We start from the raw sequence: 22,952 nt of genomic DNA on the forward strand, positions 1-22,952 counted from the left end.
AGAGTCAGTAATTCGATCTCTTGTATGTTTCTATGTGATACCTAATATTTAATTTTTATAATAGGAAATCTATTCTATGCTAGGCAAGACCAGGTAAGAACACTCCAAATACATTACTGAAATAGCTGGATAAAGATATAAGGCAAATTTTATTTTGGAGTAACTGGATTAAGAAGATAAAATAAAAGATTAAGACCAATTTCAATATAATATATTATGAAATATATAATATGTTATAGTATATATATTCTTCATTGACTTCATTTTATATTATAATATGAAATTTAATTCTGATACCGAAATTTTTTTTTATGGAATTGGAGGACAAACGAGCATACGGGTCACCAGTTGTTAAGTGATCACCACCGCCCACAATCTATTGCAACACTACAGGAATCACAGGAGCGTTGCCGACCTTTGAGGAAGGTGTACGCGCTTTTTTTGAAGGTACCCATGTCGTATCGTCCTGGAAACACCGCACAAGGAAGTTCATCCCACAGCTTTGTAGTACGTGGAAGAAAGCTACTTGAAAACCGCACTGTGGAGGACCGCCACACGTCCACATGGTGGGGATGATATCCTAACTTGTGGCGTGTCGTGCGAAGGTGGAATTAGACGGCAGGAATCAGGTTAAACAGCTCTTCGGAACACTCCCCGTGATAAATGCGGTTGAAGACACACAGTGAAGCGATCCAGCTGTTCACAGAGCACTGGGTCTCCGACAATTTGAGCTGCTCTACGTTGCACGCAGTCAATATTAATGAAACTGCTTTGAATGAATAAATAAAAGAAACTGAATGAATATACAAAATACACATATAAATTTTCAAAAACCGCTTTTCCCGAGTTGTTAGAAATACAATATGAGTACAAAATTTAAAAGCCAAATAGAATATTTAAAAAAGATATTTATTACTTCTTCATATTTTAATTATTTTAAAATAAGTAAATGATTCATGAACGATATCGTGGTCGTGATGTGTGAGCGTCAGTTTTAGCGGGCGCATGTAGCGTAGCACGTTGTAACGTCTCGCAATTACACATCCGCAATCGACTGAGAATTCCCGATGAGAAACAAACGTATGGAAATTGGCTCACAACAACCCTCTGCCCGGTTTGCTGTATTTTAGGTTATGACAAATTAAATGAAACTGTGTCCACAATTCAGAATGTTTCACTTACTAGTTCGACAACATATTGTGGAAATCATGTATGATTTATATGAGTAGATTTCTTAAAATGGAATATGAATTTGGTAATTCCGGCTGATGCCGGCTAGATTATGGATACCACAACGGCACCTATTTCTGCCGTGAAGCAGTAATGTGTAAGTATTACTGTGTTTCGGTCTGAAGGGCGCCGTAGCTAGTGAAATTACTGGGCAAATGAGACGTAACAACTTATGCCTCAGGGTGACGAGCGCAGTTGTAGTGCCGCTCAGAATTTTTGGGTTTTTCAATAATTTCTGAGCGGCACTGCATTGTAATGGACAGGGCGTATCAATTCACATCAGCTAAACGTCCTGCTCGTCTCGACCCTTATATACATAAAAAAAATATACTTAATATAACAGAATGTACGAGAATTAACGTGATTTTGCCTCTAACCAAAAACCAATTACGATTTTCAAATATATTCATTACTTTTACCTTGTATTCTATCTAACCAAGTCACCAATATAATGGACATAATACTGTCAAAAGAACTAGAATGTGTTAAGCTTATTAAGTTAAGCTAATTATAAGAACTGCGAATGCTGTTTTGATGAAAAATATGAAATAAAAGAGTATAATAAATTTTAACTTTTTATATGCTGGTTATTCAAAAATGTAATTTTTTATTTATTTCAATGTCTTATTGAGCGGGAAGCTCCCTAAAATCTTCTCGTCCCAAGTTCTAAAGTGTATCTATTATAATGAAGGTTATTATAATGAAGAAATGAGTCCTGATAGCGAGTGTTATATCTAAGCTAAACTTCCGATTGTACTCCATTCTCAGAAATCTTCGTATGCGGAATCTCTATTCATTACAAAATATGATATCCTACTCAAACCAATTATTTTTTATGCTACATGACGCAAAACAATAGTCCTTGGCAAAAAGTGATAGCCACACGTCTGCATTCTCCTGCAAGATCAAATAAATGACAGGTGCACTGCCGAACTTTTTGAAGGTGTAAACGCTTTTGTTATACAGTTTCTTTTTCATGTCAATCCTATGTTGGTCGCCTCTAATTTACATTGATATGCGGATGACAGTACTGGAGGTGTCGTGTACAATACTCTCCCGAGAAATAATTGACCAGTGAACTTTGCAGGCTGGGGTAAATGAATTTATCTTATTTAACCTACACAAAAGACTACAAAAAACCCCTTTTTTGGTTTTGCGATCGTAGATCACACTTCCCTAAATGCCTAGCCTAGCATCTCATAGTATCTCGAAATCGAGTATTGCTGTCATCTCTGGTCTGGCGCACTCCAGTATCAGCTTTGACCATTTGACCACGTGCAACGCAGATCTGCTCAAATTGTCAGAGATCTCGTTAGTGGTCTGTGAACAGATTACTTGGCGTTGTGTAGAGCCGTCTCTTTATTTTATAATTTCTACCTCATTTATCATGGCGATTGTTCGGAAGTGTTAATTGACCTGATTTCTGTCGCCGTATTACAACTTCGCATGACACGCTACATAATTATTTGGATATCATCCCTACTATCTGGATTTTCGAGGAACTTTCTTCCACCCACAATCAAACTGTGGAATTAGCTTCCTTCTGCGGTGTTTTCAGGATGATACGACATAGTTACCTTCCAAAAAGTGCGTATACCTTTCTAAAGTAACATGGTCTCCTATACAAAGCAAGGAAAAGTGAGGTCATGATATTTAATAATGGATACAAGTGTCCAAGAGCCGCACCATCAATAAAACTTAACGGTGAACCTCTAAAAAGAGGAGAGCAATTTAAATGTCCTGGGCATTTTGTAACCGAAGACCTAAAAGAAGATGTAGATATAGAGAGGGAACGCGGGGTGCTGTCGGTTCGAGCGAATATGATAGCACGCAGATTCGTGCGTTGGTCGACAGAAGTGAAAATAACTGTTTTTAAAGCGTACTGCACATCCCTCTACTCAAGTAGCCTGTGGGCGTGCTCACTAACAAATCGTACAGCGCCCTGCGAGTCCAGTATAACAACGCCTTCAGAGCACTGTTGGAGCTGCCACTTTTTTGTAGCGCATCAGCTATGTTTGCACACGCAGAGATCAATACCTTTAGTGCCCTCCTACGTTAATAGGCGGCTTCTCTACTACGCCGAATACGATGCAGCAGTAACAATTATCTGAAGGCGATAGCCGATAGCGGAGACTGTCCGTATGTTAACCAGTTAATAAAAATAAACATGTCCCTTCGTAGATATAATGACTAACACAGTTAGATTATAAATTTACTAACAATGGATCGTAGTTATCTGATAATAAACATTCACTTTTTTATTATTATTATTTAAGGGCCGACAATGCTTCTGTTTCTCTACCCTCATGATTCTTCTGGCGTTGCAAGAGAGTGTAGGCGGTGGTGATCTCTTAACATCAGGTTAATCAGGACCCCTACGCTCTTTTTTGAAGTAATCCTCATCTTATCATCCTGGAGACAATGCGCAAGGAAGCTCCTTCCACAGTAAGATGTTTCGCAGTGCCTATCTTTGACAAGTGAACAAAGTTTCCTATTAATTTAGATTTTAAGTTGATTTTTTGAGTAGATCCGTTATACAGCTACGTAGGTACCTATGAATGTATATACAGTCAACATATAACGTATATAGAATATGTATGTACAATGTAATAAAAACGTGTTAAGATACGCAGAATGGTATTATTTACAGAATAGGTAAAAGACATTAGAATGGCCATCACGCGTAATTTGTATGGGAACCACTGTCACCACTCGATCTTATACTACACGCCCTAGACACACCCTAGTCAAAAAAAAACACAAGCATTCGCACTCATACGTTACCTCTAACGTTGTAGATTTATTTATGCGCTCAACAGGAGATGATGAACAATAAATATTCAAGGGTTGTACAATTACCATAACCAAAAGTCTTTTTTATAGTTTTTTGCAATACGGCAAAACTCATCGTTTTCGAGGAGTTTCGTACGTTACTACAATAAGAGCGGACTGTCGGCCGGTGAAGCTAATTTCGGTGAAATAATATGATCGGTCGATCATATTCGCGGCGTCCAGAAGGCAATTCTAATCTCTTTAAGCTCTTCACCCTTTTATCACATTAAGTTCAATTAATTTTGCTACAGTGCAGTGCAGTATTTGTGATGAAATTTGAGAATTTTCTTGTTGGTATGTATGTCATCAAAAGTCTTCATTAATCCTTCTAAGATTTTAAAGAGAATTAAGGAAAGTGGCAAGGACCGTGTTTATCGGAGTGATCACTCCTAATATAAAACAATAAGATCCTTTGATTCTGTATCATCTTACAGATGTAATGATCGGGGGAAATATTTTCGTTACATTTAGTAAATTACGACCACTGTTATATTTTGAAGAATCTTATATTAGAATCCTTAGATAATATACAAATTTACATAATAACCAATCAATATTTTTAACATAGTACAAGTATGTTAAAACGGTTGGATCGGTTGTACGGTAGATCGGGAATTACAGGAAACTACGGAGGGCCTTTGGCTATATGTAAACAGATAAAATCGATGTTAATATTATGTAACTTAAGCTTATTTTAGTATGTTATTTAACGTCTTTATTTATCACGGTGGTTGGAGAAACTAAAGTTTTCTAGTATTCTAAGTAATGAAAAAATATATCACTTTATTATATTTAGAAATATAAATATATTTATTTGCAACTAACACAATATTTACATAATAACATAGAATAAACATAAAAAAAAAACAAATTATATATTAGAGTGTTTATCACAAATTGGTCACACTTTGATTATCATCGCAACCAGCGCTGATTTAATTAAGATTTTTACTAAAGAAATAAACATTTTAACTGTTGCTTCTCAACATATTCTTGATAATGTTCTATATGTTCATAAGCACATTGAGGAATTTGCTAGAAACTGTGACATTCATAATGTTAACACGAGGAACAAACATAAACTTGTTATGCCTACTACTTGGTTAAGTCGAGTTAGTAATTCTTTTATAGGGTGATGTATATAATATGCTTTTACAATATGATCCCAGAAAATGTACAAAGAAAATATGTTACGAAATTTTAAAAATTGTTTAAAAACGTTTGTGTGGGAAAGGTTACTATAACATAAACGAGTTTCTTAATGACACCACAGACTGGGAATGAAGCGAACACCCTCAGGCTCTAAAATTATAAATGTTTATTGTATGATATTACATTGTAATCCATATTTTTAAATAAAAAAAGCCTGCTCATTTCTTGCGTCCGTTCTTCTCAGGTCTGAGGCAGTCTATTTTGAATGGGTGGTAGTTTTTGACGTTCAATAAGTAATTTTAAATCCTATTTTGAATATATTTAAATTTGAATCACCACAGTGGGACCAACAAATGATCATACATAGTGACACAAAAAATGTTTCATACGAAGTAAATATTAGATATTTGAATGAAACTCTAATTATTCAATTTATTTTTCTATTTCTCTTTGAGAGCAGTCTTCCCCTTTGTTTTTCCCAAAGCCTCTGCCTGCGACACATTGTCAGGTAAAGAATCCTGGGCAACGTCAGGTACAAGCAATGTTAGCAGACCAGCGATCAAAGATGCTGATCCAAAGACAATAGCTGGTAATCCTTTCCAGTAAATCATCTGCAAAAAATAAAAGAAAATTACATAATTATTATTACTGCCGAACTGTACTAAATACTTTGGGAGAAATGAAGGGAGTTATAGTTCAATGGTTACCTGGATATTGAGGGCTATTAATGTGCCACCAACATTCATAATTAGTATCAAAACACTCAATGCGGCCCTGAACCCTTTTGTTGTTTTTCAAGGACTCTTTCATAAGACTTCCTTAATGGGGGATCGTTCAAGAACTGATGTCAAATTAATAATTTATAAAGTATGTCCCATTATTATTACCAGGACCTAGAAGGATAAGTGCTATTTTTTTGGTCGGATCCTGGTAGTGTCTTTTCCCAAACTGCAACCATTATTCGTTACACCCATACAAAAAAAAACACGAGAATCTGTATTTTATTGTTAAAAAGTGTGGGGTGAAAAATGACTCTACCAATAAATGTCAATAAAACATTAAGATATCAAAGTGACATCAAGCACCCCATTCTTTTTACAATAAAATACATTCTTGTTATGTAATCATCGTAATCACACTATCCATCGTTTTTCTTATTGAAAACACGGACTAGTAAAAAAATAAGGACTCCGTGTCACCTTACATAACAGTGTAGCACCATAACTAGCCGATTAACGTGTAAATACATAGCCCCACGCACACACTTACACAACTACAGGCCGATAGGCGGCCATTATGGGAATTATCATCGTCTGTGACTTATCAGTTTGCGTCTCAATAAAATATTTTAAAAATGCCGTCGTGCGTGTGAAAATGTGTAAAAACGATTCTATATAAGTATTTGTGGCCATATATGATTATTTAAGGAAGAAAAAATTGTGTAACTAGTATCCCCCGTAACCGCACACACACTACCATAACGGTGTTTTACTTGCTAATCATTGCTATAACGGCGCGGAGTCCTTCTTTTTTTACTCGTCCGCGATTGAAAATTGTTTTCTACTTTTTAGTTTGGTTTTCTATAATAGCGTGTTTTGTTTAACTATTATTCTTAGTGTAATGAAGACAATAAATAAATATATATTATCGTCACTGGAAAGGCAAAATCTAAATCGCCAAAAGTGTATTTTAACGGAGAGAGGTTAAAACTTTTTATTAATGTTGAAACTGGCATATCTTTTTTTCTTGTATTCCAGTTTAAATACTGTAAAAGCGAAAAATCTTTATTAAATAAGTATATATGTTTTTAAATTGATAATATATACCTTTACTTAACAGTTATTTAATATACTTATAGAATTACTTACGAGCAACGGTGTTTGCTGAGCCAAAATAGACCCAGTTCTTCCCAAAGAGGAGCAAAGGGCGTGCATAGAGTTCCTGCTATAAGTTGGGAACAGTTCTGAAGTGTAAAGATATGTAATGCTGAAATAGAATGACGACATCAGCTTACTGAACATGTACACTGTTGTTGAAGCCCAAGTTAGGTCTGAAATTAAATTGATATCTATAAAGCAGTGTCTCTCTTTCAGTTTCACTCTGAGCTCTACTAAAATCTATCATCTCTTTTGGTTTGTTTTGAATCATTCCACACCGTACACATTTTAAAGTTTACAATTCGCTTGTTATATAATAATAATAATAATAATAAGCCATTTATTCCATAACCCATAATACAATCAAATGTTAGTAATTTAAAGTTCTTAAAATCTAGTGTTAATTTTATTTTAAGTGACCAGTTTAATTATTTATTCTATATAACTTTGGTTATGGACCCCATTTTGGGTATAGGCCTCCCCCAACTTTTACCATTTTACCCTATCCTTGGCCTGATCGATCCAGTTTCTCCCCACCGACTGCACGATGTCATCTGCCCATCTCTGCTTTGGTCTACCAGTGCATCTTTTACCTGGTGGTCCTTTCCATTTGGTGGTCTCTATTGTCCACCTTCTATCTGTGAAGCGTGCAATGTGGCCAGCCCATTGCCATTTCAATGTTAGCGCGTGTCTTAGTGCATCGGTAAGCTTGGTATTCTTTCTAATGTCTTCACTACGTACTTTTTGTAGTTTTCTGATCCGCAATATGCTTCTCTCCATTGCTTTTTGTGTCTTTTCTATTTTTTGTTCTATTTCTTTTGTGAATGTCCAGGTTTGACAGCCATATAGCAGGCATGGCAAAATACAACTGTCCATCACAATTTTTTTCATATGCAGGCTATAGTTGCCTTTTAATAGAATAACATTATCGTGGAAAAAAAAATTCTGGTCTGTTAAAGAAATATTAAAAGGCAAATATAGCCAATTCACTTGTTAATCAACACCTATTAGATCTCGTAGAAATAAGGGGTTGTCAATATAAATTAGTTGAGATGTATTTTTATTATAAGGTTTGTGATTACACTGAATTAATATTTCGTAGCGGCCACATTACCCGTACAAGTAAATTTATCATTGTAGTTAGTAAGAAAGGTTTGTTATAGTAAATAAATTTGCTTTGTTATGGAGTCTGTCACATTATAGTTGACAACACTTCTACTTTTTTAGTTGGTTGCTGATTGACTCAGTTAAATTTCACGAAAATAATGTGGGTCTGTCTTAGACTAAGGATTGGTCTCTCGCTGCGCTCCAACTAGATACCGCACAACCTAAGAATTGTGTACGTGGTCTTGACACTCAATAAGCGTATTTCAAATTTTGTAACAACGCTTTGTGTTATTTTACATTGAAATTAATAAAATACAAAATACTTACTGATTATATGTTATCCCAGTGTATATCTTATTTCTTGTAGTATCATTTTTACTGCGCAACCCGGCACTTTAGTTTTAATTATTAACAAAGTTTAACAGAACATGTTGCACGTCAACGTCACACATTGTTCAAGACTGACTCGAGTACGCCTACTTGAGCGTAGTATTAGTTGCCGCACTTTGCGACTACGCCTGCAGTATCTCGTTTGAACACAGTGGAGACCAATACTTAAACTTAGGTGTCTGTGCAATAAAATAAACTAGAAAAACTACTGTTTACCGATCCTACTTCAAGTAAAATAATCTACACAGAAACAAAAATTATGTAAAATAAGCAATTACCGGTTTACTAATTTATAAGATTTAGAATATTTCCCACTAACACTTCCCTCTTTATAAAAATGAGATTCACTCAGAATGGTGACTCGAAGCTCGAGCTACCAAAAGTTAGAACAACCTTACCTAACCTAACCTAACGAAAAACGAAAATTTGCTTTGAGGGAGCTTAGATGAAAGCTAATTAACCCTCGGAAATAAGATATGGCTAAAATTTGATTTCACTTTAATAGATTCTTCAAAGACATACTGAATAATTATGAAACATTTAACGAAACGTGTTTTTTAATGTGGGTTATTATATGCCTTTGCTCAATTTAATATTTTTAACAACATTTAAATTAACAGTGTATTGCACTGTATTGGTTCCTGCCAAATAACCTAATCGTTCGTAAACATTTTAAATCTATCTATAAAATGTATAAATACTTTATGTGCCCATCTGACCATTGAATTGAATGTTTCTTACTTAATAAAAGAATCTTAGTTTCTCCAAATAATATAGACAATCTCACTTCACCAAAATCAGTGCAGCTATATCGGAGTTTTTCGAGAGTAAATAGAGAGAAAATATATTTGTAAAGATGCCGTGAAAATTTTAACATGAATTACGTAAAAACTGCTATTTGGTCTTAAAACGATATGACACTTTTATTTTATTTTAATCTTCATATTATACTTCGATACTTCTTAAAACATTAAAAGATTCAGTGTCAAAATTTTAATTATAAATTTATCTGTTTCTATACAAATCTATATTACCAGCAATTAGTTATATTACAGTGAATTAACAAACTTTAACCTTGGGATTGTGACCTCAGTCTAAATACCAAATACCTGTTACAATTACAAAGTATTAAAAGTAATCCATCTCAAACACGTTTGCTAACCGTAATAAAATCTTATCAAGTAGTTCGTGATTAGTTATTTTTATTGTTTATAAATAAGTTGTGGTTGTCAACTTAGTAACCATCGACAGTTTATTCTAAAGGGCTTAATAAATATTTAAATGCCCTAACATTTAATTTCAATTTTTTAATCGCTTTTATTCGGAAAAGGATACACTGACCGACGGTCACAATCACCCACATTCTCTTGCAACACTAAAAGAATCACAGGAGCGTTGCTTTTAAGGAAGGTGTACGCGCTTTTTGTGAAGGTACCCATGTCGTATCGTCCTGAAAACACCGCACAAGGAAGCTCATTTTACAGCTTTGTAGTATATGGAAGAAAGCTCCTTTGAAACCACACTCTGGAGGAACGCCAAACATCCAGATGGTGGGGATTATACCCTAATTTGTTGCGTGTCGCCGGTAGGAATCAGATGAAACAGCTCTTCGGAACACTCCCCGTGATAAATGCGGTGGAAGACACACAATGAAGCAACGTCTCTATGCAACGCCAAGTGATCCAGCCGTTCACAGAGAACTGGGTCTCCGATAATTCGAGCTGCTCTGCGTTGCACGCGGTCAAGTGCATCGAGCTGATATTGGGGTGCGCCAGGCCAGAGATTGGTCGACCAGCTTGTTGGAGGCCGGACCTGCGCTTTCTTATTATTATCAACGTCAAGCAATGGGATTCCTTATAAACTAAATTGTAAAGCATATTATTACCATAATTTAAATATTATATTATTTTCAACCTCCGTAAAGATTTCGCCTCAATAGGGCTACTGGAAACTCAAGCGCTTTCAGCTATTTCGGTCAACGGATCAGCCTAGCTATCAACGTGGAAATGCTGCCAGTATTCTTGGCACACTTTTAGTAATGACAGTTTTAATGTAATGTTGTCATAGTATCGTAAATATGATTATAAGCATTGTTTTGTTTAAATAAAATACATACTTTTTATATAAAATAATTAACAGTTATTTTATACTTGAATAGCATTGGGATCCTTCTTTGCACAGGATGCTGGCAGGGTGCTACCACACTTCACTTTGTTGGATTAGTAATTTGCAAGCATTATGGGGTTTTGGTACGAATGGTGCCGCTTCGAATTTGGGTTCATTCAGGAACCCTTAGCGGCGGCGCTGCATTGTATTGGTCAAGTCGTATGAGGTACCATTAGTTTTTCATATAAAAAAAACATAAGTAACTCACCTTTAGGTATAAACGGATGAACAACGCACAACATTCCCCCCGCGAGGAAACTCAGGATTAACGGCTTTTTCCTCTTACAGTGTATCAGCACGTAGGTAATTATAAATATTCCAGGCAATTCAACCAACTGAGTCAAAATGAAATTCATGTATCTGTTCCCCTCCAATGAAACGGAATTGATTACCAAACCGTAATTCACAAAAGTACATGTCATCCACCACACTACGCATACGAAAAATCTTGTTCTAAGTTTGCTGGAACTTAACGTGTGTTTTAAGGTTTCTCTGAAACTCGCATTCTCGTTTTCCGGAAAAGATATTCGCTCTAGCATACTCCTATCCAACTTGATCTTGTTACATTCTGCAGCTTCTTCTAAGATATCAATTGCTTTATCTTTCTTTCCATTCGAGAGAAGCCATCTTGGGCTTTCTTTGAGGCAGAACTTGTAAAATATGAATAGCAATGCTGGTGTGTAGAGGATTCTGAGTGTCCACCGCCAGTTTGGAGAGAGCCAAGCTACCAACCCGAGAGCTACTCCTCCAAAAGGATATCCAAGGGACACTAACATATTAAACGGTAAGCGCTTTTTGGATGACACCATTTCCAGAGCTGAAAAAATACAATAATTTAAGATTCTTTGTAATCTTTCTTTCGTGAAGCTATAGATAGATAGCTAAAGATAGCTAAGACTTTCTTTATTTGAGTTGGGGATATCATGTGGTTAATGAATAGTTCTACTTTCAAGCTTTTGAAGCATATCAGGATCTTTTAGAGCGTTTGATTATTTTGTAATAAATATATCTACTTTATTTTCCGTTGCAAGCCTTATAATTAATTGGCTTTACTTCCCAACAATGCACAGATGACGAAGGTTGACGTCTATTGTATATTTTGTTTGTGATGAGATAATAAACTTAGAAGCGAAACCCACATACAGCAGCTCTGAAACACCTTTCTACCTACATATTAAAGAGCATGAAAGAATTATAAATTTATCAGTTTAGGATGAAGATGTAGAAGCGATTTCTTTTTTAGCGGAACAATGTCACGCTGTGGTACTTAGGGCTTAACAAGCTCTAATTTATATGTTAATTATTATCCTACAGATGTTTGGTACAATTAGTATAGGTGAATAAAGTACAGTTTGACTATTTCTGTATGTCTGTCACTAAGTGACTATAATAATATTAATACCCACGCATACATAATTAGTGATTCGACGTCAATTCGATTTTTAGATCAAAAACTACATGTCATACTTGAAGGCCTTTACAGTTGTATATAATGGTTGGTTGCACCTTCTGAACATTTTTATGGATACCTTTTTATTTCCGACATATCTCGACACTTCGAGACGTGAAACAAATTTAAAAGTTCTCAGCGGCAATCAATCTAATGATTAGTAGATAAGATATATAACACTCGTAAATTTTTTAAATAAAAAAAATATATATCACGTATTCATTCGGCCAGAGCTGGTGGTATGATGAAATACTCACAAAGAACATATATGGGAGAACAAATGTCCCCAATAAACGCTTCCAAGAATTCCATTGCAATAAAGAACCAATACCATAGTGAAAAACTTCTTAATATGCCGAAAATTCCACCGAGCACTCCGGTCAATATAGTTGTAGTTTTTCTTCCTAATCTGCAATTAGCAAACTATTAGCATAGGAAACAATAAAACTATTTCAATTGATTGAATATCCACATAGGAAACAACTTTCTTTGTTCATATTATAAAGGAGGACAAACGAGCGTACGGATCACCTGGTGTTAAGTGATCACCGCCGCCCACATTCTCTTGCAACACCAGACGACTCACAGGAGCGTTGACGGCCTTTAAGGAAGATGTACGCGCTTTTTTTGAAGGTACCCATGTCGTATCGTCCCGGATACACCGCACTAGGAAGTTCATTCCACAGAACGTGGAAGAAAGCTCCTTGAAAACCGCACTGTGGAGGACCGCCACACATCCAGATGGTGGGGATGATATCCTAACTTGTGGCGTGTCGTGCGAAGGTGGAATTCGGTGGCAGGAATCACGTGAACACAGCTAAGAATACTCAGAGATTTTGAACAAAATTGAAACGAAATGGAGTAGAAGTAACACCAAGTTCATACAAATGTGTACGAAACATATATTCCTGTGACAAAATTATATTAAAAAGCTCGATTTCACCAAAATAAAATTAAAATATTATATAACACATAGAACGACTTATTTTAATAAAAATAATAATTGTAGCACCTGTAGTTATTTCATTTGAAACATGATTGATTGTATATGGTGAAGATTTTAACACAAAAATGATATTGAAAAACCTATTGTAAAAATCGTCAAACTGTATGTGTTATTATTATTAAGGGCTGTGCCGTGGTGTAAGTGCTGTTCACTGGATTTATATATATTAAGATAATATGTGTTTTATTTTAATATATATAAATCCAGTGTCCTGGTGTATGTTTCCAGTGAACTCTTAAACTTATGAACGGATTCATAGATTGCAGTAAACTGCAACTAAAGTCCAACATGAGAGATAGTATAGTTTATATTTCGATTTGGGACCCATCATTATTTCCAATATTCCAGAGAATTTATTGACGCACGCTTAGACAGTAATGTTGTGATTTAACAATTTCATTATGACAACAGAGAGCATATTTATCGAATTAATTCTTGATGTTATGAAATTTTATTGATAAATTCATAAAAAAACAGTTATTTATTTATTATGTTCAAAACAATGTCTATCACGTCAGCAATTTTTTTTCATGTAGGGGGCAAAGAGTAAGAGACTCACGTAATGGGGAGTAGTGAAGCTTGGACAATGGAGACCCGGAACATCAGGGTTCAAGAGATACCTTGCCGGCCTTCAAAGTGGAAGTATGCTCTAATCTTAAAGGTGCCTAATTCGTATTGGTTCGGGAAAACAGCAGCCATTAATTCCATAAAGTGGCTGTGCGAGGCAAGAATCTTCTTGCAATACACGTGTAGCTTGGATCATTTGGCGTTGCGTAGAGACTTCGCTTCATTGTGTGTCTTCTACCGCATTTATCACGGGGAGTGTTCCGAAGAGTTGTTTAACCTGATTCCTGCCGCCGAATTCCACCTTCGCACGACACGCCACAAGTTAGGATATCATCCTCACCATCTGGATGTGTGGCGGTCCTCCACAGTGCGGTTTTTAAGGAGCTTTCTTCCACGTACTACAAAGCTGTGGAATGAGCTTCCTTGTGGGGAGTTTCCGGGATGATACGTCATGGGTACCTTCAAAAAAAGCGCGTGTGTCCTGTGATTCCCCTGGTGTTGCAAGAGATTGTGGGCGGCGGTGATCACTTAACAACAGGTGACCCGTACGCTCGTTTGTCCTCCTATTCCATAAAAAAAAAGCTTTGTGTAGTAATGTCCGTAGACATAGTATTACTTTCTATTACCAAGAATATAGTTATTGAGTACTTACTTATCCGATAAGAAACCAACTAAAGGCAACCCGAGCATGTATCCGAAGCTGTGCGCTGATCCCACCAATGTTCGTTTCCATTCTTGACATGCCAGCTGAAACTGATCGCCAATATGCCAGGATAATAAAATTTTAACTATTACCTAAATTACGTTATTACATGTAATATTAGATAGAAAAAGAAATGTTTGAAAAAATACGAAAAAATATCTATAAAATACGGAAAGTTTGTTTTATTGTGATATACCATTGGTTTATTATAATTTTAAAAAATCTCACTGGACTTGGTCGATGTACTATTAATTTTATGTTTACCTAACGTGGGGTGCACTGAATGCTTCTGGAATGTAATAAAAAAAAATCTAGAAATGTTTCTCAAAATATTCTCCGTTTACGATAATGTGACCTTTCATACGAATATATCAATTAAAAATGTATGACCACTGTAACATATTTTTAATTCTCTTCGACAATCACTTCTGACTGGATATCGAATAACTGGTTCTCTATTATCGAGACCTTATAAGGAATGACGTTGTGCATTTTGGAATGGTAAGGGAATAATTTCGTACGGATTGCATTATTTATCAGTATAAAAGTAGAAGCATTTATGTGATTAAATACAATATTTATTGCGCTATCGTAGACAAAAATGACAATTTATATAATACAAAAAAATTAACACTACAGAACCTATTATTTTACAATAAAAAGTTTATCAACTTTCATCCATAATTTCAACGACTGTCTTACGATCAGGTCACGTGTCCTGACGTGAGTTTAACATTTTATACCCATCATATGCAAAGTGCTCAACGCCGCTAATGAAGTTTTAACTTCAATAAGTAATAAGTCACAAGGATTTTGGGCACATGCAGGATGGTTGACTAGGTCGAGGTTTTTATCTTCAAAAACGCATTCGTCTGTCTGGCCGTGTGATAACGGGCAAACAAGTGGTCGAGTACCAATTATTGTATGACAATTCTCCAAGGAAATATTAGACTTGAAAGGCCAATACGCTCGATTGCTGCTTTAGATTGGAATAATGGGAATAAATGCATGTTTCGTAACTCGTTGCATTGTAACATGTGACAGGACTGTTTTTGAAATTAAGTCAAATTATGTATTATCCACCGAGATCATTTCCTTTACAAACCGAAATGTTTATCGACATGACTACGTTTGAATTCTGCAAAACAGTTATAAGTTGTCGTGCAAGGTGTGTTGGATCAAAAGCAGTTTGCAGTCGAGTTCTCCTTGGCAATGAACGCATGCATTTTGAAAATTTACATCACAATGTCAAAACAAGTGAAAGTCTGATAAAGTAAACTGCTTTCTACAACCAAAGAGTTCTGGTTTCAGTTATTGTTATTAATTGGAACTATTCTTTTAATATTGTTTAAATGAGTGGCCAGTAGAAAACTTAAAGTGCACTCCGTGTATCGGGTATGTTAACCATACCCGATACACGGAGTGCACTTTCCAAGGTCATAGTAATTAAATATTGTATCAATACACGTGGACCGATATTATCATCGGTGTGCAATTCAAGAAAAGAGACAAGACATCTTGAAGTCGGTGAAAATCACGTACTGTATTTAAAAATAATATGTATGATATCATATGTGATAATGCGGAATATAATATAGTCTCATAGTTGAATGTTGTAGAAAATATTTATTTTCACTTTTTAGATTCCTTTTTAAAGTTATTGTTATGAGTTTTTAGAACCGCATTCGTTTTGAAGTCAGTTGAATTTTTGCGTTTATAATAAGAAAAACTAACTTTTAGAGCAATAATAATGACAATCCTTACAGAAAAAATTAAAAATATAATTTTAACACTTCTTCTTTCACTAATACCAACTTACGTAGTAGCTACGGATGCTCCAACTTAAAGACCTTATAATAATATTGATGTTAACGTCAAATTTAATAAAAATTTACTGTTCTTTTCATTCCAATGGGCTACGAAACAAACATCGAGAAATTAGTATAACAACTTCGTACTACCTCAATCGATAAATAAAAGACCTAAACTTTTATATGTCTATCAAATAATATTGATTGCGTTCAGAAATTTAATTTGAGACAAAACTTAAGATATATCAATATACATAAACATAATCTGATAGATAGTTAACAACTTATTTAATCTACCTACTATAGTTTCCTAAAATTAAGTTTATTTTTTACCTCATAAAAAAGTTAGAAAGAAAATTCTAATAAGTTATTGATTTTAAACTATTATTTTAATTTGATTTCTGAAAGACGGGGACACATCAAAGGTAAATCAAAATTGTTGTTTTTATTTAATCCCGAGTCTTTTCATATTTATTCATCTTTTAAACCTTCTCTGGACTTCCACAAATAATTCAAGACCAAAATTAGCCGAATCGGTCCAGCCGTTCTCGAGTTTTAGCGAGACTAACGAACAGCAATTAATTTTTATATATATAGATGTTGCATGTCAATTCACGAAAAATATTGGAATATCAATAAAATTATGTTAACATCTTAAGTACAATGTACAATGTTTCTTGCCAATAAATAAATTTTATTTCATTTTATGTTTAATCAACGCCGTCGGGCGCGCACACATTTGTATGTTAATTTTATCGTTTTAAACAGTTTTAAGCGTTAACTGAGTAAATTTTAAAGGAAATAGTTAAGATAACATGGCCTTACTTCAGCAACAAAACTATTTGAGTCCTCGTATACCCACTTGCCACAAGATTGGGTTAAGTTTCCACAGGTTAAGCCATAGCTGGAGGAGTCCGCACATCTGTAATTATATTAACACATGTTATTTATTCTACCTACGTTAAGTACTGTTAGAATTAAAAATAAACAAAATATTACATTTGAATTTCGAATCTGTCATTTTTATATTATGATTGTTCATTGAGTTTTCTCATTTTGGGGTACATTGAACAATATTTTGCGATATTAAAATGGAGTGGGGTGATTTAGAGAACCGTATCGCTGTGATTGCATTACACAAATTAGGTATGGAGCCCAATGCAATTTTTAAAACTCTCCATAAGCTTGGTATCAGTAAAATGTTTGTGTACCGGGCTATTTATAGGTACAATAAGATCTCCTCTATTTGTGATAGAAAATGATCTGGCGGTCCACGTAGTGTTCGTATGAATAAGGTGGTCAAAGCAGTAAGCGAAAAAATACGAAGAAATCCTGTCCGAAAACAAAAGATTTTATCTCAGGAGATCAAGATAGCACCTAGAACCATGTCGCGTATTGTAAAAGATGACTTAGGACTTGCAGCCTATAAGAGATGTACTGGTCATTTCTTAACTGATAATTTAAAAAAGAATAGAGTGGTAAAATTGAAACAACTACTGACGCGGTACGCAAAGAGAGGTAACAGAAACATTTTGTTTACGGATGAGAAAACTGAAAATAGTAAATGTTATTTACAATATCTCTGTGCAATGCAGTGACCCATAAAAATATTAAACAAAAGCTTAAGTAATATTTCCTAGATAATCTTTGATCGCATTTGTAATTAATAAGATGATCATGGGAAATGTTTGAAATATCTGTTTTTTGGTTGCTTCGTGTTGAAATAAATATTAGTTAGGTACAAATTATCTGTAGTTGATTTCTTGTAGGTATTAGTATGTAAGTAATGTACTATTGTACATATTAATAATTGTATGTAGGTATAGAATATAATGTAAAGATTATATTTATTTTGTTAAAAACTGAAATAAGGCGTAAACTAAGATAAGGTCAAACCTCTGTGGGTTTAACAATGTATCTTATTAATAAAAAAAAATAGAAAATGGATTTTCTTTGATTCAGTATTTATGGCGAGACTAGGTAGTTACTCGGTTTACTGAGGGACATGTGGTTATTTTTTTTTACATTTATGCAATTATAATATAAAAATTATATGAAATGTAACTCGTCCGCATAGATTCAAGACAATTCCGCCGGTGGTTAGAGCGACAGACCGAGGAACTTTCTCATAATACCTCCCTTACACCTTCTCAATCGAGATTTCCCTTTCTCTTAGACCATTTACGGGAACAACTATCAGTACAGTAATAGATAGATGGGACGCGTGGATGTTGTTGAGTCAATATCCAATATATATGTCAGAAACCTCGTGTGATAGGTCTCATTTCACAATTCGTATATCACTGCGCACCAGGGTAATATCAAACGGGATGGTGATATCAACAGTAAATGCTTCAGTTTCCAACCAATATTCTATTAGAATGTTGGGCTTATTGGCAGCACCTGTGTTGTCCATTCTATATCTTTAGACAAACTCAAGCAGTCATTAAGTTATTGATAAGAAACAGATTGCGAAATCATTTCATCTGAGCAGTTCATCAAGAAGGAACAGGAAATAATAGTGTTTTTTTGGACCTTGTGTCAAGGAAGCTCAAGTCACAGTTTGGTTGTACGGTGCAAATTTTTAATTGAAAAAAAAAACACAATGGATTAACGAAGCACATCTAGACGGCGAAGATGATATCTAAGATTGTGGGTTGTGGTGTGAAGATGGTAGTCAGCGGAAGAAATTAGCTCACACTGTTATTTATAACACTGATCGTGATAAATGCGGTAGAAGACACATAACCGAGCAACGTGTCTACGCAGCGCCAATACACTGGATCCTCGACGAGCTATTCATTGAACGCGGTCAAATGATTCGCACTAATACAGGGATGCAACAAACCAGAGGTGAGAACCGTTGCCAGACCTATGCCTGCATAAAAGAGATTGGAGTAATGTCTCTCTTAGATACGTCCAGTTTCCTCAAAGCCAATCTGTGTACCTATGCCTTTCAGATTTTAAGGTGCAGTATTCTCGAACTAATAAGTTTATAGGGATATATTTACAAAAAAAGGTCTATTTTGCCCTAAACGCGCAAACTCGAGTCTTCTGGAGTCTAAATTGAAAAAAGTTTATTTAATCACAATTTTGTGTATGTAGACATTATACGAATCATCAATTATATTATGTACATCTCATGAGTTGGTGCTGCAAGTTACAGAGAAGCAAAGCAATCGTCAGCTTCACAATTGATGTTATGCTATCGATTATGACGAGAGTTTATTATTAAATAAATATGATCTGTTAAATATGAATATTTACCTGTACTGTACACTCTCTGCGGTAAATACAAAATTATTACAGTATGCTGCATTTGATACAAATGCCAGAAATACGAGTGCAATAGCCTTCAGATGGTACCGTCTGAAAAGGCCGAACTTATCCAAAACATCGTCCAATTCTATATTTTTTTCGTTAATTTCAGTCATTTTTATCGACAACAGCTATCTATGAACGGTTCACTTCAAATAAAGTCAGCGAATAGGATGCAATCTCTTACAAAACCGTATCACACATTCTCACTTTGTTACTAATATAAAATAAAAAATATCATGACACAACGATACATGTTTCTTCACTAATAAACTCAAACAAAATATATCGTCTCGATTGTTTTTAACGTTATTACAACACTAGTTGCCATTGAACCGACCCACGATTGAATGGTTCACAAATGGTAACAGTATAGTGGGCATGTTGGCGAGAGTGAATACAATCATCAATAATAATTATTAAATAATTAAATATATAAATGAGTGTTGCAATCATTTGAATGTTAACGAAACTAGACACGATTAGCCTAATAATGGGTTAATTGTATTTAAATAATTTACATCAAGATAACAGTCATTATAATGCTGAGCTGCTTTGATAAAAATGAAACATGTATTACAGTTTTCACAAGTTGCGCTATTATGAATATCTATCTATATTACTGGGTAAAATATTTAGGCCCTGGCTGTACATACATTTTTTTGTACCATTTTGTGATAAATATTCGTTTTACGATTCTAGAAAAACTTATTCTGTCTGTGTGTCTAGAATTAGAACTAGATTAATTAATTAGATTGTATAAAAATACGCAATTATTTTTATACTTTTAAGTGCATATTATATCTATTGTTTTGGACTAGTGTTTTTGAAGTTGGTTGATGGTTGTTTTTTTGTTAAAATATTTTTTATTTTTTTATTTTTAGTGAATTTGAAGTACACTAACTAAGAATTTGTCTAAATATGTGTATATATACAAAATTTTTCAATGCAGCAATGAACGTAAGCGCTTTGCAATTTGATTACAGACGGTTAGAAATTCTGCCACAGATCGCACCCTTACTGTTAAGGAGTCCCATTGATCAATATATACGACAATTACTTGACCATAACTATGTTATGGTAGATGACTTAAATATCCGGATAGCATAGAAAAGATTCGGCCGAGTATCGTTAATTTGCTCCTAAGAATTGAAGAGTTCAGTTACTTTGTCATGGATTCCGTAATCAGAATCTAACCAAACTCTCAACAAACTATCTTTGAAATATATCTTTTCCAATAAAAAAAGAATCACCGAATCCGGTTGACGCGATATTGAGTTATTCGTAATTTTATCATCCACTTTGCTATACGTACAAATTTTAGAATTTTATGGTTTTCTAATGGATGTCATAGTCAGATCTGGAGCAAATTACAATGAGACCACACGGGAAGCACCAGCTTTCTAATAAAAAAAGAATTATCAAAATCGGTTCACCCAGTCGATAGTTTTGAGGTAACTAACTCAAAAAAAAAACATACCGACGACGTCTCCTCTCCAAACGCAACATTGAAATTGCGAGCTGTTTCTGCCGCGTTAATTCCGCGTCGGACCTCGTATCCAAAAATCACTCGAATTTTCGAAGTATCCATATTTCTTTTCTAAGCTGAATAAAAAAAAGAAATGAAAGTCGATACTCAAATGTTGCACATTTCTTAAAAGAAGAACTACACAGGTACCATGTGGAATAAGTGTCACTCAAAAATCTCAAACCATGAAGGTTCTATGTCAATTCGAAGAACCTTTTACAATTAAACGGTAATTTCATATTTTTGGCCCTATTATTATAGGATCTCCCATTATGTATATAGGTTATATAGTCGTTGTCTAATCCTATAAATACCAACTGTTGCACAAACATTAAATGACAAGAGACCACCCGAATGGACTGTCTAAGGAATAAATGGAGAAGCAGACTCTGTTTTAATTATATTAAATATCAGACCATATAATGCATTGGAAAAAATGTCAATCATGTTATTAATAGCAACATTCTTATGAGCAACGTTTTACAATTTCAGTCTCTTAGTTCAATAAACATTTGCTGTAATAGGCATGACTATGACATTCATTGTAATGTTGTTCGCCCATTGTGTTCCCAGATGCGACATCATAATGGATCGAATTGGTGCACAAATATGTTCAATGCCACTTGTGGAATACAAAAGGCTGGTTATGAAGGTGGTTTTGAAGTGCTTGTTTTAATGCCATTTTATTTTTGTTAATATTACAAAATAAATATATACTCTAGGTACTTAAATTTCTTCGCATTTGCTGGCCTAGGAAAATTTCAAACCTAGTTCTGTGGGAAAACTGCAATGAGCAGATGATTGAAAAGAAAATCAAAAACCAAGAATGGAATGAGGAAACCATAGCTCTGGTAGTGAAACTAAAATCCCAGCTATATGAGGCTGAGGATGTTCTAAGATCCTTAAAAACAGCAGATCAAAATTTCGAGACATCTCAAACCCAATGCCTTTTTAACGAGTTGGTTGGATCTGCCCCAGATATAATTCCTTTAGTTTAACTCCTCTAAATTGTGGTCGTCCTTAACACTCCTGACGATGATCGGTCAGTCCAGAAGCGGGGATTATGGAAAAGACCTGGAGTGAAGTCAAGCATGAAGCTCAAGATCGTCCAGGATGGCGGAGCCAATAGACTCCCTCTACACTATTTAGGGGATTCAGGACCTCATATTGGTAAATCATCGACGTGTATTCCACTGCGGTCCAAGAGATTTATCCAAGTTTCTTATATGTTTAAGATAATCATACTATTTAGTTAGCGTCGGTGACGCAAAAGGTAGCACCGTTGACTCACACCACCGTGGCCCCGGTTCGATCATCACGCGCCACGTATCATTATTCGGCTCAGTAAGGTCAGCAATGCTCTTATGATTCCTGTGGTGTTACTGGTGACTGTGAGCCAAGGTAATCACATACCAAGTGATTGGTATATTTGCTCGTTTGTCCTCTTCTTTGATATAAATCCCTGATTTTATCACGTATTGTACGCCTATGTCCCGAATCACATTGACGTCTGGCATTCCACAACCGCGCGTTTTGCAATAAATGTCTTGCCACTCACAGCCACTTTGTGGAATCAATTACCGGCTGCGGTTTTCCCGAACCAACACGACGTAGGGACACCTGATGTTGTGGATGTTCATGGGTGGTTGCCTCACCTCTCTTCATCCCGTGTGCCTCATGCTCTTTGCCCACTTTATAAATATCTGCAGATAACTTCAATCTACCCTCTCTACATGACGGATCCACCACAATATTTCTATTTATTTACACAGCTTAGTATTTTCTTTCAATAACGCGAGTATTACACATTTAAAT

General features: G+C 35.0%; 1 protein-coding gene across 4 annotated transcripts; it reads right to left on the minus strand.

The window, feature by feature from the left end:
* Nucleotides 1-5,626: 5,626 nt before the first annotated feature.
* On the minus strand, nt 5,627-21,428 carry LOC126977010 (solute carrier family 22 member 1-like). 4 transcript variants are annotated; one of them, XM_050825653.1, is made up of 8 exons: nt 21,288-21,428; nt 21,090-21,214; nt 17,117-17,213; nt 14,430-14,530; nt 12,462-12,613; nt 10,963-11,571; nt 7,083-7,264; nt 5,627-5,825 (listed from the first exon to the last, which is right to left on the minus strand). In XM_050825653.1, exons 2-8 carry the CDS (start codon nt 21,116-21,118, stop codon nt 5,655-5,657), a joined length of 1,341 nt encoding a protein of 446 aa, XP_050681610.1. In that variant the 5' UTR covers nt 21,119-21,214; nt 21,288-21,428; the 3' UTR covers nt 5,627-5,654. The 4 variants fall into 4 exon arrangements, with proteins under 4 accessions (XP_050681610.1, XP_050681611.1, XP_050681609.1 ...); XM_050825654.1 differs by lacking the exon at nt 21,288-21,428 and having other exon boundaries at nt 21,090-21,221; XM_050825652.1 differs by lacking the exons at nt 21,090-21,214; nt 21,288-21,428 and adding an exon at nt 19,559-19,972.
* Between the last annotated feature and the right edge of the window lie 1,524 nt (nt 21,429-22,952).

The sequence above is a fragment of the Leptidea sinapis genome, chromosome 43 (genome assembly GCF_905404315.1).
Source record: "Leptidea sinapis chromosome 43, ilLepSina1.1, whole genome shotgun sequence".
Classification (NCBI taxonomy): domain Eukaryota; kingdom Metazoa; phylum Arthropoda; class Insecta; order Lepidoptera; family Pieridae; genus Leptidea; species Leptidea sinapis.